At 41.7% G+C, this 16,948-nt stretch overlaps 2 protein-coding genes and 1 long non-coding RNA gene across 4 annotated transcripts; 2 read left to right on the forward strand and 1 right to left on the reverse strand.

The window, feature by feature from the left end:
* The first annotated feature begins 137 nt into the window (after nucleotides 1-137).
* Nucleotides 138-11,126, forward strand: map3k3 (mitogen-activated protein kinase kinase kinase 3). Its single transcript, XM_088437701.1, has 17 exons — nucleotides 138-916; nucleotides 3,484-3,538; nucleotides 4,219-4,346; nucleotides 4,423-4,463; nucleotides 4,724-4,823; nucleotides 4,887-5,000; nucleotides 5,718-5,835; nucleotides 5,997-6,130; nucleotides 6,315-6,388; nucleotides 6,721-6,788; nucleotides 6,886-6,981; nucleotides 7,058-7,219; nucleotides 7,285-7,433; nucleotides 7,513-7,644; nucleotides 8,177-8,306; nucleotides 8,942-9,119; nucleotides 9,313-11,126. Exons 2-17 carry the CDS (start codon nucleotides 3,535-3,537, stop codon nucleotides 9,533-9,535), a joined length of 1,851 nt encoding a protein of 616 aa, XP_088293827.1. The 5' UTR covers nucleotides 138-916; nucleotides 3,484-3,534; the 3' UTR covers nucleotides 9,536-11,126.
* Nucleotides 6,272-12,134, reverse strand: LOC148410587 (uncharacterized). Its single transcript, XR_015868239.1, has 3 exons — nucleotides 12,059-12,134; nucleotides 11,705-11,887; nucleotides 6,272-6,368 (listed from the first exon to the last, which is right to left on the reverse strand). It is a non-coding gene; the product is annotated as an uncharacterized LOC148410587 (long non-coding RNA).
* On the forward strand, nucleotides 11,497-16,604 carry gfap (glial fibrillary acidic protein). Of its 2 annotated transcripts, XM_088437702.1 has the most exons (11): nucleotides 11,497-11,940; nucleotides 12,643-12,703; nucleotides 12,784-12,879; nucleotides 13,250-13,411; nucleotides 13,481-13,606; nucleotides 13,868-14,088; nucleotides 14,176-14,213; nucleotides 14,357-14,443; nucleotides 14,571-14,768; nucleotides 14,881-15,151; nucleotides 16,299-16,604. In XM_088437702.1, exons 1-8 carry the CDS (start codon nucleotides 11,516-11,518, stop codon nucleotides 14,386-14,388), a joined length of 1,161 nt encoding a protein of 386 aa, XP_088293828.1. In that variant the 5' UTR covers nucleotides 11,497-11,515; the 3' UTR covers nucleotides 14,389-14,443; nucleotides 14,571-14,768; nucleotides 14,881-15,151; nucleotides 16,299-16,604. The 2 variants fall into 2 exon arrangements, with proteins under 2 accessions (XP_088293828.1, XP_088293829.1); XM_088437703.1 differs by lacking the exons at nucleotides 14,881-15,151; nucleotides 16,299-16,604 and having other exon boundaries at nucleotides 14,571-14,852.
* The last annotated feature ends 344 nt before the right edge of the window (nucleotides 16,605-16,948 follow it).

Raw genomic sequence — 16,948 nt, forward strand, 5'->3', positions numbered from 1 at the left:
TACAGTACACATAAACGGATAAGATTTTACAACCGAAATCAATCGATTTTATTTACGAGTGTCAGTGAATGCATCAAAGTCTGGGCGTCACAGTTGCTCCGCCCAAGCAGCGTTGCATGCCTGTGAGTTAACACACACAGAAGTAAATGTGCGCGCTTCACGGCGCTTAACAACTGCGAATCTTTTCGGGACTAAAATATGTTTTTTGGAGAAATGTTGATACAGCTGGAGGGAAAAAGACGTAAACTTGGCGGACTCCTTTTGCCTGGATACTTTGGAAGGTGAAGAACGAGTTCCGGTGGTGAAATGTCTTTTTTTTTTTTTTTTTTTTTTGGTCAGGAAGTTAGTGGTAGTCGTTTGTAAATGATTTTGTGTTTGATTGTGGAAAGGTGTGATGGACAACTTGCTTCGGGCCAAAGTATGTCGCGTTATTGTCGTTATAATACAATAGTTTTCCGCAATTCAAGTTAGTCGCGAACAAGCCGGAGTTATTCCAGCAATCTGACGAGTTTTGGACATACGCGGCTTCCCTCCTTCAAAATTTTCTCGTTTTTTAACGCTTCAAAATGCATTCCATTAAAGTCAATAATTAAACAAAACACTTTATTTGGTGAGTGACAGATGATTATCCGGTACAATTTTTGCATGTTTTCCCAACATGTCAGCCACGGTAACGCCTCCAGACAAACACTTCCCTTCTAAGCCTCCCACGTGACCTCTAGTTTAGCTTGTTTTTTCCTACCTGGGAACTTTCAATTATAACCATCACTTAGCGTGTGACGTCTGTGGACAACAACATGGCGCCCTGCGCGCATGCGCCCTACCTGGTGGCACGTGCCCACTGAGTGAGGATGCGCGCGCACCACCACGACAACACCTGTCATCGCGGGTGGGGGGACGACACTGAACAACTCAGGTGAGGTGATGATTGTGACGTCCTGCATACCGATGACGCAACAACAAAATTGCCTCATCACCACTTGCATGCAACACGTTAATAATTTGACCAAAATGTTCACATTTTCAGCCAACACCGTTATATCAACAGTTAATAAAATACATAAACAAATGTAATGTTAGCGTTTTTGACATTCCTAAATGTCACGCAAATGTAAGAACTCTACTGTTGTGCACCAAGACTTTCCCCATCATACAGTGCCTTTGTAATACCTAGTTTTAGCATCTGCCATGCAAGTGTAAACACAAGGCAATGTCCACATTTTAAGATAATAAAATAACGTACATAGCCGTTACATGCGTATAAAAATGACTGGTATGCATTAAATCAATTGAAATGACATAAAGACTTAAAAACATTTTTTTTTAGCAATAATTGTCATTCAAGTACAGATAAATCAACCTCATTATAGTTAAAATGGCAGTAAATTTAAAGACTGGCTGATGTTAGCATTCTTAACTCATACAAATGTAAAAAGACGTGAACTGCTGTGTACCATCATAGTAATTTGAAAATGGCTTATCTCATTGTAAATAGGTTTTTAAGCATTCTTTGCATTTTATGTGTATCGTACATTTTTTTTTTTTACAGTGTTATAGCCTAACATTCTTAAACATTATGTGATTATGTGAATGGAAATGCATTGCAGTTGTAACTCATTGCTATAGTTGCGATCTGCGATTTTGGAACATTTTGGCATCGAGCAGTTTGACCATTTCAGATGCAGTGTACTACATTCACTGCAATAAGTTAACAAGTTAAATCGACTGGGAGAAAATGCCTCAGACTAAACAGCTCAAGGGAGGTGTCGAGGGATGCCCCGATTAATCCTGACAGTCCTGGAAACGTGATACAAGGAAAATAAAGCGGGCACAGCAGAGAACCGCTGCCTCTTCTGCATCCCAAATTCCCCGCATTCCATTTGGAAGCTAATGAGAATCAGGAGCGAAGGGAGCAGCAGCGGGCATCTCATAGCCTCTTTACTGTTCTCATAATTCCCAGCCTCCCCTGAAGTAACCATCTCTCAGGCCTGTAAACACCTTCCTTCCGAGTTGGTCGGCATGCATGCCAAGCAGCAGATGCTTGAAAGCAACGTGGCAAAGGGCCGGTGGCGGACGTGCCCGCCATTCCTGTGGCGGGATTATTACCCAGAGGACAGACTGCTTGTAGCCACGGGTGCTGCTGCCCTTTACTAGTTTTCACATAAAAAAAATAATGAACATGGAAATAATTGTTTCTGAGGTTAAACTGTCTGCACTATAAACCTTTGAACTGTACCAGCAATGTTTGCCGTCAAATTTGAAAATCTTCCACACCTTTAATGCCATGTGATGATAGTCGTCTTCAGACAATACATGAGGCGTGCCAGACTAATTCCTGGCAGTTTTGCAGCATGACATGGTAATTGCTGGAGAGTGCACGAGTTACAGTATATGAAGCCGGTCAGATTAGTTGTCAGCAGCTCATCAGACAATATTTAAAGTGATACAGACTAATTTCCGCAGGATTAGCAGAGATAGTAGGCTACACAATGCAGGCCGGACTAATTGCTGGCAACGCAGCATACAAGAGGCTACGTGAAATGGGCCACTGTAATTGCTGGCTGTTTTGCGGACAGTACATGAAGCGAGTCAGTCTAATTGTTGACGGTGCAGCAAATAGACAGTATGTGACGTGAGCCAAGCTAATTGCTGGCATTGCAGCAGAGACAGTATGAAGGGGTCAGACTAAACTCTACTAATTGAGATAGCAATTAGTCTGGCCTCCTTTTCTTTCATACTGGCTCTGCTGTACTTCCAATATCACTAGCATTTATAACTACCCATTTTATGCGCTGGCTGCTGCATTATCAGCAATTAGCCTCTGCAGCTTCATGTAATGTCTGCTGCACTACCAGAAAATAACCATATTATATGTATATATTTTTATTACTACTTTTTCTGTAGATTCATTTTCTCATAGTTTGTCACAATTTTATTTTCTACTTGTTCTTTGATTTGAAGTTGCCTTTTCAAGCATTAAAGGATTTTTTTTCTAGTCATGTTCATTTCCACAAAGTCTCAGGTTTGCCCAAAGGAAGCCTCAAGACTTATGAAATATATAATAAACAAGACAAGGCTTGAATTTTATTTGACTTTTTTTTTTTTTAACTTGACAAAAGCCTATGCTGTTCAATAATAAACTGTTCAATGTTCAGCGGTGTTAGGCTATGATAATACTTTTTAGTCATTGAGTTTTGGCAGTAGAATAAACGCTTTTAGGACATCAATGGGCAATCAATTGTGATTTTGTCCATTATTCCCCAGTCGTATTGTGCTAAGAAGGTATCTGTGTTATGTCAACCTATGTCATGTCACATTCCCACCAGTTGGCTTTTCTTGGCCAAGATGGCAGCACTGTCGCATCCTGACAATTGTTGCACGTCTGGCTGATAACCTTTTGTCTCCTCACATCCTCCTGGAGGAAAAACATCACAAAAAAGCCTCATTTTTAACTCTAATGTTATTATTTTGTATTTACTGCAGTTGGTCTGGCAGCACCGCTGAAGCTTTGAAGACCACGCCAACATCACCGCAATGAGTAAGTCCACCAAAATGCAGCCGATGTGAAACAGACCTTTTGGTTTCCTTAAAAAAAAAAAATCTGCGGCCCCCGTCAGAGCGTCTGTTCCAGACTCCGGCAGGCGAAGGATCATGTTTCTGTATCCTAAGAAGTGGGGTTTTGCTTATCCTGACTGTGATGTCGGTCCAAGCTACACAAGACCAAATGTTTGCTCTACTTGCGAGGCAAAAAACCTGTCCGGATATCAACCGTGGGAGAAGGCATGCAGAAAAGCAGCTTTTTCTCAATATTGATAGTGTGAAAGGTACCAGCATGGAATGGAAGGTTGAATTCACCAAGAGAATTTACAGCTTTGGAGATAGAAACAGAGCAGCCAATATATCTGCTTAAAATCAGAATAGAAGAAAATGACTACCTAAATCTTAACACCCAGCATTCACTACTAGAAAAGTACAAAATGTTGAACGAGACAATTTGGGGGGAATAGTATGCGTGAATGTTACTGAGAGTTTGACAACAACAGAGGACATTATTTTTGACGTGTGGCAAGAAAACTTTTGCGTCTTTAACATGGCAATGACAGCGAAAACGGTATCAGTATGGAATAATTTTGGAATTTCATACTCAACAGAAGAATGCAAGAAATAAATTCAGGGAAACGTGTGTAACAAATGTTTGTGGGATTTGTCTTTGTTCAGATGAACGACAGGCTCTCCACTCCATTATGAAGGACCTGGTGGCCCTGCAGATGACGCGGCGGCAACCTGTCCTACCGTACGACGGTGGGGGTGGTAAATTCAAGGCACCCGTTCAAGCTAATCGACAGGTGGAACATCTATCATTTTTATTCTTTCAAATGTTTTTTTTTTCTTTTGTTTGAACTTACAATTGTTTTCTCTCAGGAGGACGTCAGGATCAAGTTTGAGTTCTCAGGCGAGAAACGGTGAGTTTAGTGAGGCTTTTGTATACTTCACATCTCTGAAAAGTAATAAGTAGTAAAAAGAAGTCTGTCATAAAAAGTCCATTTTACATAATGTCCCTCTTTCATTTGTGGAAAATGGTGTTATTTGTCTCAGTTAAAAACATTCTCAGCCCAGTTTGGAGGAGGGGGGCGGCTGCGGTTAGCTTGCGGCTGCCAGTGCAACACAAGTATGCAAAGGTGCACTCGCAGGAATTCTCCAACCTTGTCGTCTCTGGTTTTAGGATCCTGGTGTTTGGCCGACCCGTGCAGTTTGACGACGTCCAGCACAAAGTCAAGTTGGTGTTCGGCCAGCAGTTGGACCTCAATTACAAGATCAACGAGGTATGACTCCACTGCCTCGTTTGCACGCGTGCCTTGTCTGACATGCCTGTTTCCTCCTGGAAGTTGTCCATCCCGCTGCGAGGCCAGGACGACCTGGACAAGGCTATAGACCTGCTGGACCGAAGTGCTAACATGAAGAGTATCCGGATCCTGCTTCTTGAACAGGAATGTGATTATGTGAGTCAACGGCACATTGGGGAGGCCTTTACAATGCACTGTTGCAGTACTATTGTTTCTTCACTGCACAACAGTTGTGAAAGCTCGCTTGCAATATTTAGTGTGCTAACAAATAATAGTTTTTAAAATGAGTTTCGGAGCCAAGGACCCCCTAGTCTGCTTTTTTTTTTTTTTTTTTTTTTGGATGGGGGGGCTTAAAACAGAGGGATGTGCCATCCATGACGGATTTGTTAAACTTTGGAACTACTTTTGAATTGGTATTGTTAATTTGTGTGTGTGTGTGTGTGTCAGAAGATCATGCAACATCATTTGCTTAATTTCTGGCTCATCTGCTGTACAATTGTGTCACTTATGACAAAGTGGATCCGTAAAAAAAACTTAACAAAATTACATGCATACGACGTTTTACTTTCATTTTTAAATGCTGATCTTGATTTTGAGGTAAATAGTGACATAAATATGATTACAAATATTATGTTTCTATTAAACTAACTGAAGCTAAGAATGCTATTGTTATCTGGCTTGCCAGTAATGGCTAACTGTGGTCTGCTGGAGTCCAGCAGAACCTTACAAACCAGACAATGCTTACTTCTTTAGCATGAGCAACTTTTTTACCTGAGTGAAGGGAATCTGAAGTCCAACAGTGACCCATTACTGCTTCCAAAGAATTCGAGGGGTATTGCAACCATTTTAAATGACCTGATCTCCACCTTACAGGGCTCTTCGCTCCAGCCGGTGCCTTGCAAGCAGGTTCGAATCAAAGACTCACTGTCCACAGGAGACGTCAGTGCTGCATACCCGTCATCAGAGCCTAGGGGGCGCCACCTGTCAACTGGTAAGCCACGGCGCTGCCCTTTTCAATAATATTAGTACTGTAACTGTAAAAAGCTGTCGATACCTATCGAATGGGTTTATATACGTAAAAGCATTTATTTGACAGTTTGCCAAGTACATTTAGTTAAAACCATTTTCCACTGTTTTCTGCTGGATAAACAGGTTCCCAGAATACAGGGCGCAGTTCGCCCCCTCCTGGCTATGTGCCGGAACACCAGCAGAGGATTGCCCGCCAAGGTTCTTACACTAGTGTCAACAGCGAGGGCGAGTTCATTCCTGAGACTAACGACCAATGTGTGAGTTACATAAATGTATTCTAATGTATTTATGAATTTTGTACAAGTTTTGATTACATCTAAAACTCTAAAATCTCTTTTTGATATGTCCCTTTTACCTTAATCATGAATTATTTCAACAGTTCAATTCCTGCTGTGTGATGAGTTTGAGTGTTGTCAGAATTTTATTTTCTTTCACATACAGGTTCTGGATCCTTGGAGTAGTGCCGAGAGCTCTGTGTCTGGAAGCTGTCAGTCTCTGGAAAGTAACACAGACAGGTTAGCATTCCATAACCCTATGGTAGATATACTGCTTATTAAAAGTTCATCACAAACATGAAATACAAAATAACAATAAATACAAATGAAAAAATGCCACCACTGTGTCTAATAAAGGTATAAAAAACTGCAAAATACAAGCAGTGTTTATCCTTAGTTGCTCAATGATCTCAGGTTTAGCACGACATGCTTACATCACAGCTAACAGCTGTCGAAACTCTGAAATCTTGTACAACTTTTAAAGTGATCCCTACATGTCAATTTCATCAGGGACAAAAACTTTAAGTCTAAGGAGTTGGTCTTCTTATTGTGTGTAATTATTGTGTTTGCAGCCCCTCCATAAGGAGGTCTCGCACGCATCGAGCCAAGAGTTATCCCGACAACAGACAAGAGATCTCAGGTGATTATCTGTTTTGAAAATTAAACATGGCCCTCGTGCACAAATATTTATCCACCCCGGGAGCTATTGAATAACTCTCTTTCCCTTTTGGTTTCAGACAGGGAAAACCTCATCTATGACCGCATAGTTGGCAAGGGGGGCACGTACCCACGCCGCTACCACATCTCGCTTCATCACAAGGACCTCAGCGAAGGTACCATCATGACCAACCCTCACGTTATGAGGCAGCACTTCATTCAAACTGCTTCATGTTTTTTTCCTGATGTTAGGGCGACGCACCTTCCCGCGCATCCGCCGCCCGCAAGGGAACCTCTTCACCCTTGTGCCTTCACGCCGCTCGCTCAACGGCAGTGAAGAAAGTATCGGCAGCTGGCAGCTGGTGGACACCCAGGGCAGGCTCCGACCACAGGAGCGCTCAGTTGCCCATAAATGTACGTGTGACATCATCATGTTGTGAAAACAAAATGGGGAACAGGCTTTTTGTTTTGTTTCCCAGCTCCCAGTGCTCCTGTCACGTGGCGACGGGGCAAGCTCCTGGGCCAGGGAGCCTTCGGGCGGGTGTACCTGTGCTACGACGTGGACACAGGACGGGAGCTGGCCACCAAGCAGGTCCAGTTCGATCCCGACAGTCTCGAGACGAGCAAGGTAAGAATTTGCCATGATTTGATCATTTGTCATCTCTTCATCATCCGGTTCGTTTCAATCTGTACTGTGGTCCCTTTAGGAGGTCAGTGCCTTGGAATGCGAGATCCAGCTGCTGAAGAACCTTCGCCACGAGCGCATCGTGCAGTACTACGGCTGCCTGAGGGACCGTTCTGAGAGGACCCTCTCTATCTTCATGGAGTACATGCCTGGGGTCAGTCCACCATCCCCTTTTGAATCACATAGCTAATGTTTCAACTTGGGATAAGTGGTGCAGAAAATGGAAATTGATAGCAAATGCTATGGTTTTTTTTTTGTTTTCATTTTTTTTGGCGGGGGGGTTGATTACATTTCTCATCTTTTTTCCTTCCTTACATCCCTTTAGCTCATATGGGGATTCAACTTTGGCCAAGTCCACAACTTCTGATTTTTAATTCGAGGAAAGTATTATCTCTAAAAACACAACGGTCTTTGATGCTTGTAGTTCCTGAAATAAAAAAAGTAACAAAGATAAAAAAAGGTAAAAAAAAAAAAAAAATCAATCTTCAGTTCCATGAAATTCGTTAACCAAAAATGTCCAATCGGATTAGTGACTGCAGTCAACGCCGTTCACCACGCACTCTAACTGTCACATTCCTTTCCTTGATAATTAAAACAACAACCCCCTACTCCCGACTCCACTCTAGTTAGTCAATACATTTCCAGGGCAGTCCATTCATGTAAGATGTGCTCTTGCTGCCCATCAGGGTTCTGTAAAAGACCAGCTGAAGGCTTATGGAGCACTGACTGAGACCGTGACCCGAAAGTACACCCGCCAGATCCTGGAGGGAATATCCTATCTTCACAGCAACATGATTGTGCACAGAGACATCAAAGGTAAGCAATTTACCTTCACGGTGGAACTAAGTCACACATGTGCCATAGGTTTCTTTCTAGTGACTAGAAAGTGGACTAGAATCTAGTCTTTCATGTTTCAAGCAAGACGTTACATCCATATGTGCATGTTACTGTTGTTTTGGTGCCATAATCTAGAAATCTCTGTGTCTTGGTGTTATGTTGAAAATATGTTGGTAAGCTGTTCTTATTTCTAAACATGCAGGCATGTTCAGTCTGTGTTGAAGGTATGATAAACAGTTTAAGAAAACAGTTTGGAAACAGATTTTATATAGAAACAAATATTTTCAAAAATGTACCATTTTTTTGTATGAATATCTGATATTACAACCTGCGTCTTATCGTTTGGTGTAGCCTATACATGACAAAACTAGATTTTCTAAAACATTTTTGTAGGTGGGGCTTTTAATTCGGTGCAGTTTATAGTCCAAAAACTTTATTACTTTATTCTGTGGCTATGCTAATCATATTTATGTATTGATTTTACTCAAAATTCCATGTATTTGTATGTCACGTTGATTGATCCATAATTTTTAGTCAAGTCACAAGATTCAAGACCTATCCTATGCTACACGATAGCAAAATCAGAATGGTAGTGAAAAACATTTTGTTCATAGGGGCCAACATTCTGCGGGACTCTGAGGGCAACGTCAAGCTGGGCGATTTTGGGGCCAGCAAGCGTCTGCAAACCATCTGTATGTCCGGAACGGGCCTACGCTCGGTCACTGGCACCCCCTACTGGATGAGCCCGGAAGTCATCAGCGGGGAAGGCCACGGCAGGAAAGCTGATATCTGGTAAGCAAAACCTCAGTCTACAGCAAAACATGCAATGTTTCCAAGTTGGTTAGTTTATTGTCTCAAATTAAGATTTCAAGCCAAGGTTTGGGTTTCAAAATAAGGTTTTAAGCCCTGCATCGAGGTTCAAGCCTGAGTTAAGATTATAAAATAGGATTTTCAAGCAAAATGACAAGAATGTGTCTATTTCCAGGAGTCTGGGCTGCACGGTGGTGGAGATGCTGACAGAGAAGCCCCCGTGGGCCGAGTATGAAGCCATGGCCGCCATCTTCAAGATCGCCACGCAGCCTACCAAGCCTCTGCTGCCGCTTCGCACCTCGGAGCAGGCGCAAGACTTTGTCCGACGCATCTTCGTGGAGGCTGAGCGGCGGCCCGGCGCCGAAGAGCTGCTCCGACACCCTTTCTCGCAAAGCTAATCTGGATTTGAGCATGTGGCTCACGCACAGGTGGGGTGTGGAAATCAAATGCTGTAGCTGATTCTTCTTTACTAAGCTGAATGTGAAGTCGATGTTCTTAGGAGACTTCATGAGTTGGTGCATAGTGGGGAGGTCACTGTTTTTTTTTTGAGTGGACCATGTTGCACTACAATGACGTGCAACCGGTTTGTGAATTTGAAAAGTCTTCTTTAAAATTCAATACTCTGGACAAAAGTATTCTCTCGAGATTACTTGACCTGTGTCCCAAAACCTCTGTCCTTATCGTTGTTGGCATGTACCGCGAGCTCTTTTGGAAATGTTGTTTAAGGAACGAAATATAGTACGTTGTTGAGTTGGTTTCAGAAAGTGTGTAATCAAGCATTATGTGCTATTGTTGGACGCATGATTAATTGGTTGGTTAATTGCATTTCAGAGTTTGTCTAGTCTTAGAAAAAGCTGTAGGTTGTTTGAGCCATGTAAGAGAATGTTGTTTCTGAGTGCATGGTGCAACATCGCCACTTGAAGCCGCTAAATCCTCTTTTACGGTGACCTAAATGAGGGGCTGATAATTATTGGGGTTATGTTTTACTTTAATGTTTAAAATACAAAGGCCTTAAAGAACAAAACTTATACAATCATTATTTAATTGGATGCACTTTTATCAAAATGAATGTTATCAATTAGATTTGTATTTACCAGGTGTTTTATTTTATTTTATTTTATTTTGTTTTGTTTTATTTAAGCCCCTGTGCTACTTTACTTGTTTGTTTGTTTTTTTAAATATATATTTTTCTACTCTGGTTGGTATTTTTTGAGCAAGGAAAAAAAAAAACCCTTTTTTTTTCTTTCTCTTTTCATGCAATGAACAAACTCTGGCTGGCCGGGTTCTGTTTGGGGGCACAAACAATAGTGTTGTTAAAAACAGACATTTTAAATGACATCTTTTGCTTTTCAAATATAGTTCAAGAGCATGTGGAAGTTTGTTGGTTGAGCCAAATGACGACTTTGTTCACCATGAATGGTGTTCATGTAGCAGCTGCAACATTAGGTACACCTGCTATATATATATATATATATATATATATATATATATATATATACAAAACCACCATGATAACATGAGAATCTCATTTTATTCTGGATTAGTATTTGTACAAGTTACAATTTTTTTAGGACGTTATTGAAAAAAAAATATATATACAATGTGCATTGTATTTTTTTAAATATAAATATATATCTCATTTTTTTATGATTGTGGTTACCGATAAGTTACGCAATTTTGACAGTTGTGCCAAAATATTTACAGGTGTACCTAATGTTTTGCTTTTGCTCACTGATTCAATATGAACTCTACGTACATGCTAAAGGTTAAAATGCTTGAGGGGCAAAACAGGGTGAACAAATGAGCATAAGCTAGTTTAGCTGTTTCTATATGATGTCCATGTATTTTATTTCTGTTATGTATGTCTTATCATGACGGGACTTGCAGTGCAACGTCAAATTGTATTTTACAGAAAGCAGAGTTTATATGACTTTAATGTCTTTATATACACAAAGTGCCTTTAAATAAACAGTTTTGTAAAATGCTAAATGTTTTCTGTTTAATTTTTTTTTGTCTTAATGTTTGAACTGCATCGTTTACCTGGACTCAAACTGGGTTATGGTTTCAAATTTTCTTTATTAATCTTATCTTGGGGTTTCAAAACAGATTTAGAGGGTTGACTGGCTCAGAATTTCAGAACAGTTTCAAGTCTGGATTATGCATTTAAATTAATGTTTGCGTTAAAAAAAATAATTAGCATCCCTAATATGAAGGAGTTACACTTGTTAACTTTTGACTTTTTTTCTGGCCGTTTCATCACCATGCTCCTAACTCTCCCTCCCTCAGCCCCACACTGCTCATCCCACCCCCGCCTCCTCCCCCTCTCCGACCCTCATAAAAGACCCGCTTGTGCTCTGGTTTCTCTTGGTGGTCCACCAATGGCGAGCAGAAAGACTTTTAAAGCATCCAGCGGGACCTCAGGGGTCCTCGTCGGATCACTGACCCAGCAAGGGACCTCCCGCACTACCCCTGGAGCCCCTGGCCATCGCCTGGACTTCTTCGCTAACTCTGCCCTGATGACCCGCTGCAAGGATGCACGCATCAACGAGAAGATGGAGATGACGGACCTGAACAGTCGCCTAGCTGGTTTCCTGGAAAAGGTTCGCGTTCTGGAGCGGCAGAACAAGCGGCTGGCGGCCCAACTGGAGCGGAGCGGCGCCGTGGGGACCGGCCGGGCGGCGGATATTTTGCGGGCACAGCTGAAGGAGCTTAGGAGGCAGACTGATGAGCTCAGCGCCGACAAGAACCGCCTGGAGGTGGACACAAGTAGCATGAAGGTGGATATGGACACTCTTAAAAACAGGTGTGGACACAACTGTCTTTTATTCTTACATCGCTAGTTTAAATTTAGAGAAAAAAAAACTGAACTATATTCTAAAATGACTCTGCACAAACACATTGAAAATTCCCATTTAACAAACCTGACTGGACTGTCCCACTGCCATTGTCGAGGACTGAGTGGAGAACAACAATACAGCCCCCCTCAGAGCCCCCAATACTAGAAAAGGGAGCATAAAGCCTGCAGGTGTCCCACAGTCATGCTGACATTGGCATTGGGAAGCTTGTTTGTGGGTCCTCTCGAGAAATGTCATTGACCTCACAATTCGGGGTCCCAGGAAACTATGAGAACGCCAACCATTATTTTCATGCATGTGTCTAATTGCATGTTCAGTTTGCACAATGGCCTGGTATTCATTCTGGATCAGATCTGGAGTAAAACAGCTTTTGAACGTGATTTCAACGTGATTGTGATTTTTGCATTTTGTAGGTGTCTCAACACTTTTGAGCATACGCTGTAGGTGTCCCAACACTATTAAACATCAATGATTGCATGTTAGCATAAACAATGCACTTAAACATACTGGCTCACGTGTTCAGTTTTTTAGGACCCTGCAGGTGTCCAAATACTTTTGAACACATTATGTACAATGATAAATATGCTGTACAAAACATACGTTTAGTTTTATCCCATTTAAATCAATTTTTTCAAATTGTATCTGCTCAGGTTGCAAGAAGAGATGGACCTGCGACGAGATGCAGAGAACAATCTCAACGCCTTCAGACAGGTCATTACATATTTTATATGATGTCTAGTTATTAATTGTGTACAATTATATATGCCGTGTGCTTGTTGGTGGTGACACAGGATGTGGATGAAGCGACCCTCAATTGCATTCAACTGGAGAGGAAGGCAGAGGCCTTGCAGGATGAGATGAACTTCCTGAAGAAGATCCACGAGCAGGTAGGAAAGGCAGTAATAAGAATAACAAGTTTATCACAGGGAATAAGTTCCATAAATGAATTATATAAACCGCCAAACAATTGCCACGCTATCACAGAACTTACAACAATATGGGAAAAACTGTTAGATCCTCGGGGAATGCGGTATTAATTGTGGACCTTTTTTGCCTTTTCTTATTTAACATGCTCCATCATTTCCATTAGAGATAAGTGCAGCGTGGCATATTGAGGCACAATATGGAACATACACTACACTATACCGTAGTCACACTCATTCAGATCTGCTTGTGTATTTTAAAAGCTCATAAAAATATGATGCCTTAAATTCTTCCATATATTAGGGAGACATCTGAAGCTTTCTTGCTTCCTAGGAGCTACGTGAGCTGCAGGAGCAGATCCTGGCTCGGCAGGTGCGCGTGAATGTGAATCGGTCCGAACCAGACCTGCCCATGGTGATGAAGGACCTCCAGGTCCAGTATGAGAACATGGCCACCGTTACCATGAAGGACAAAGAGAAGTGGTACCTCTCCAAGGTCAGATAACATATGCACAAACACATCATATATATACTCAAGGGATATTGACGGGCTGTTTGCTTGCAGTTTGGCGACCTGACGGACACAGCCATTCGGAACACTCAGGCCTTGCGCCAGGCCAAGCGGGAGGTCAGTAGGTACCGATTCCAAGTCCACACGGTCACCTGCGACCTGGAACTCCTCCACAACACTGTGAGTAGCTACGTGACAAGCTCTCAAACAAAAAAGGAAAAAAAATAGTGTATGTGTAAATAGTGCAATGCAACATTTGAGCAAATATTTTCATTGTATACTGTATACTCCATCTTCTTAAAAAGCGTTATATTTGAGCACCAATTTGCAGAAATTGTTATTTCTTATGATAAAAATGTTGAAAATATTTGTCCAAAAGTGCAAAGGTCATGCAGGAAAATGCTGTATTTAACAAAAAGTAAGATGGCCCAAACTTTCCAGAACAAATCCCTGGAACATCAACTTGAGGAGATGGACAACCGCTTTTCCGCCGCGTCGTCCGCCTACCGGGAAACGGCGAGCAGCCTGGAGGAGGAGCGCCACGAACTGAAGGAGCAGATGGGCAAGCATCTGCGGGAGTACCGGGATCTCTTCCAAGTCAAGCTAGCTCTGGAAATGGAGATCGCCACCTACAGGAAGTTGCTGGAAGGACAGGAGAACAGGTAGGGAGAAGCGCCCAACAAACTTTTGTTTTGTTTGTCCATTTGCATGAAATTTTATTCATCACTGACATATAAATTTGCTTTCAGGTTTTTCAGTCCAGTCCTCTCCAACATGCAGTTTAAAGGTAATAATCTGTTTTCTTTTTGAATTCATCGCACCAAAATTGACCTTGTTGTCAATGTTAACCTTAATGCTCAAACACAAGTTTGGTGTGCACTCAAAAAAAGTTTTATCTATTGGCAGTCATTTTGCTTGTGTTTGTGGTAGGAGTGTCTCATCTCACTCCCCGAAAGACATAGGTCCACGTGAAGAGGAGCGTCCTTGTGCCGACTTTGGCACACAACCGATAGGAAGGTTCGTCTTGACGACGAAGTTGCACCTCTCATATTATTCCACTAGAGGACAGTGTGGCATCATTACAGTAAAATGGAAAGAATAAGAATTTCATTTTTAAACAATTTGCATTTTGTTTTCTTTTCAGGTTGTCAAGGATTCATCCACTCTACGCTAAAAAAATTCTCTTCCATTTGATTGTCCCCCCCATTATGTCCTATTAACCCATGTTCTTCCATCTTCCATTGCCACCAACAGAAAGACACCCTCTTGCATTAGCATTTTTAGTTGCTTGATTTAAAAAAAAAATGTTGACAAAACAGACTCATACGCCATCTAATGAGATGTAAGGGAATGAATCAAGATATGCGTTCATTTACTTGCTTATTTAAATACATGAGAAAAATACACCTCTCTTTTTGAAACTCAAGAGACTTTATTATTTGTTCTGAATGAAGTGTCGAGTGTGTGTAAATGTGTAGGTGTGTGTGTGTGTGTGTGTTTGTGTGGTGACATAACAGAGCATATTGTGGTGGTTAGCAGTTACCTTTTTTTGAGTGTCACCAGAGAGAAAAAGAAGAACAGTGGTAGACGACCACTAATGAGAGGCCTGCTCCGTCTGTAGCTGTCGCCATGGTTACGCCGTTTTATTTGACACTTCATGTGAAGACCCCCCCAACTCAAGCAAACCCACTCTCATGTGGATACTGAGGAGGTGTTTGGTGGCAGGTATGAATAGAAGATTATTATTCCTGTTGTATTTCATTGTGACGAGATAGTAAAGATTGTATAAAGGAAATAAAGTAAATAAGGATGCATGAGAGTAGAGTAAAGAATAAAAATGGATGTAGAATGTCGAGAGGAAGGGAAGAATGTATGAAGGAAGGTTGATGACAGGAAGAAAATATCATATTTTCTTGGGTGAAACCGCTTCATCTTCAATGTGTAAAAGAAAGTTAACCATCATTGACATCACGCAAAGAATAGGACACACTGTACTTGCGTGTATGTTCAGAGCACAGTCGCATGTTATGTCCAGCTCTTATCATAGGAATGAAGGCTCTCGGGGCAGGGATGGTGCTGAAGGAATTCCATCCTGATAAATAGTCCCCAGGTTTATCCAAACAGTTTAGTTCCCATAGGTCCCTGCAAGAAAGCGGACAAGAGGTGAACCAGGGGGCGAGGGTTGTCGGGGTGGCGTGTTTTGTAGCGTGAGGTGATGACAGACTGGTTTGTTGTCGGCGACACAAGTCACAACATTCCGAGACCGACATGGACGAGCAGGCAGGACTTTTTTCTCAACTTTTTTTCAATGATGAAATATTTTTTCAGCCAAGTACCCCTAAACTAGTGCAAAGCATTTGGGGGTTAAAAAAAAAAAAAAGTAAAACATGTCACCCATGTCTGATTTGTTAAACTTTAGAACCAATTCATTTGTACCGGTCCACAAAAGAAAAAAAAAAAAATCAACATGACAGGTAACGAGAGGATGTCGAATAGGGAAAAAACACAGGGCTGGCAAAATCGGTCATTGCAGAGGACACAAGGCTGAAAATCTGGACTGTCCCATTTAAACATGGTGTCTGCTTACCCAAACCAGGACCAGGCTAAAACTTTTAGCCTTTTAGCATTTAAGCTAAACATCGCAAATGCAATCTTGAGGAGCCCGAAACGTTGATTTGTTGGGTAATTTACAAAATACAGTGCTAGTAGCAACTAGCAAGCTAATGTTTATAACCAATGCTAAAATAATCATTCTACACATGAAAGTTGAGGCCACCTGAAACACAATGAGCTTGTTTAATCACATTTGTTGCACAAAATATTGCTCTCCCTCTGCTGTCTGGTCTTTCATTGAGCGCCTGTTTCGTTTCAGAATACCACCGGGATAAGTGAGTGTTGCTGTGGGATCAAGATGGATTGAGGCGAAAGACCTGTCAATGTTTTCCTTTTGTTGTTCTCAATCTGACGCACGCATAGCAAGGACGCACAATGGCGGCTTATCGCGGCACAAGTGCGATGGTAGCGGCGCACGTGGAGGATGCTGCTATTTTCAGAGCTGTGATGTGGAGTGAAGCAGACTGATGAGGGTCTGCACTCTGTCACTGACAAGACCACTGTCAAAGCGCACCGCCAACACAACCCCACGTCAAGACTATCACAATAAAACAAACACAAAAGCAAGTGTCACACATACAAACTGGCATTGTAATATTTAATTAAGTGAATTCATCTCAGCTCTTGAAATCCCAATTTTGTTTTACAGCAGTAGAATGACAATAAAGGCATTCTATTCTCTTCAATTCCCCTTACTTAGCCTTTTTCTATACCGTACTGCTTTTCTACACTCTGGCCTAAAGCTTATCCCAGCTTTGGCCTGGTCGCTAGGCAACCGCTCTCCTTCTCAGTCCCACCTAACTCCAATTCATAGTCTTAAATTGACATTGATTTAAAGCTGATTTTTCTAAATACAAAAGCCACTGCATTAAATTTGTGTAATGGCGTCAGAATTCAATTAATTTCTTG

This window comes from Hippichthys cyanospilos, chromosome 16 (genome assembly GCF_059441005.1).
Source record: "Hippichthys cyanospilos isolate Australia breed blue-spotted pipefish chromosome 16, RoL_Hcya_1.0, whole genome shotgun sequence".
Taxonomy (NCBI): Eukaryota; Metazoa; Chordata; class Actinopteri; order Syngnathiformes; family Syngnathidae; genus Hippichthys; species Hippichthys cyanospilos.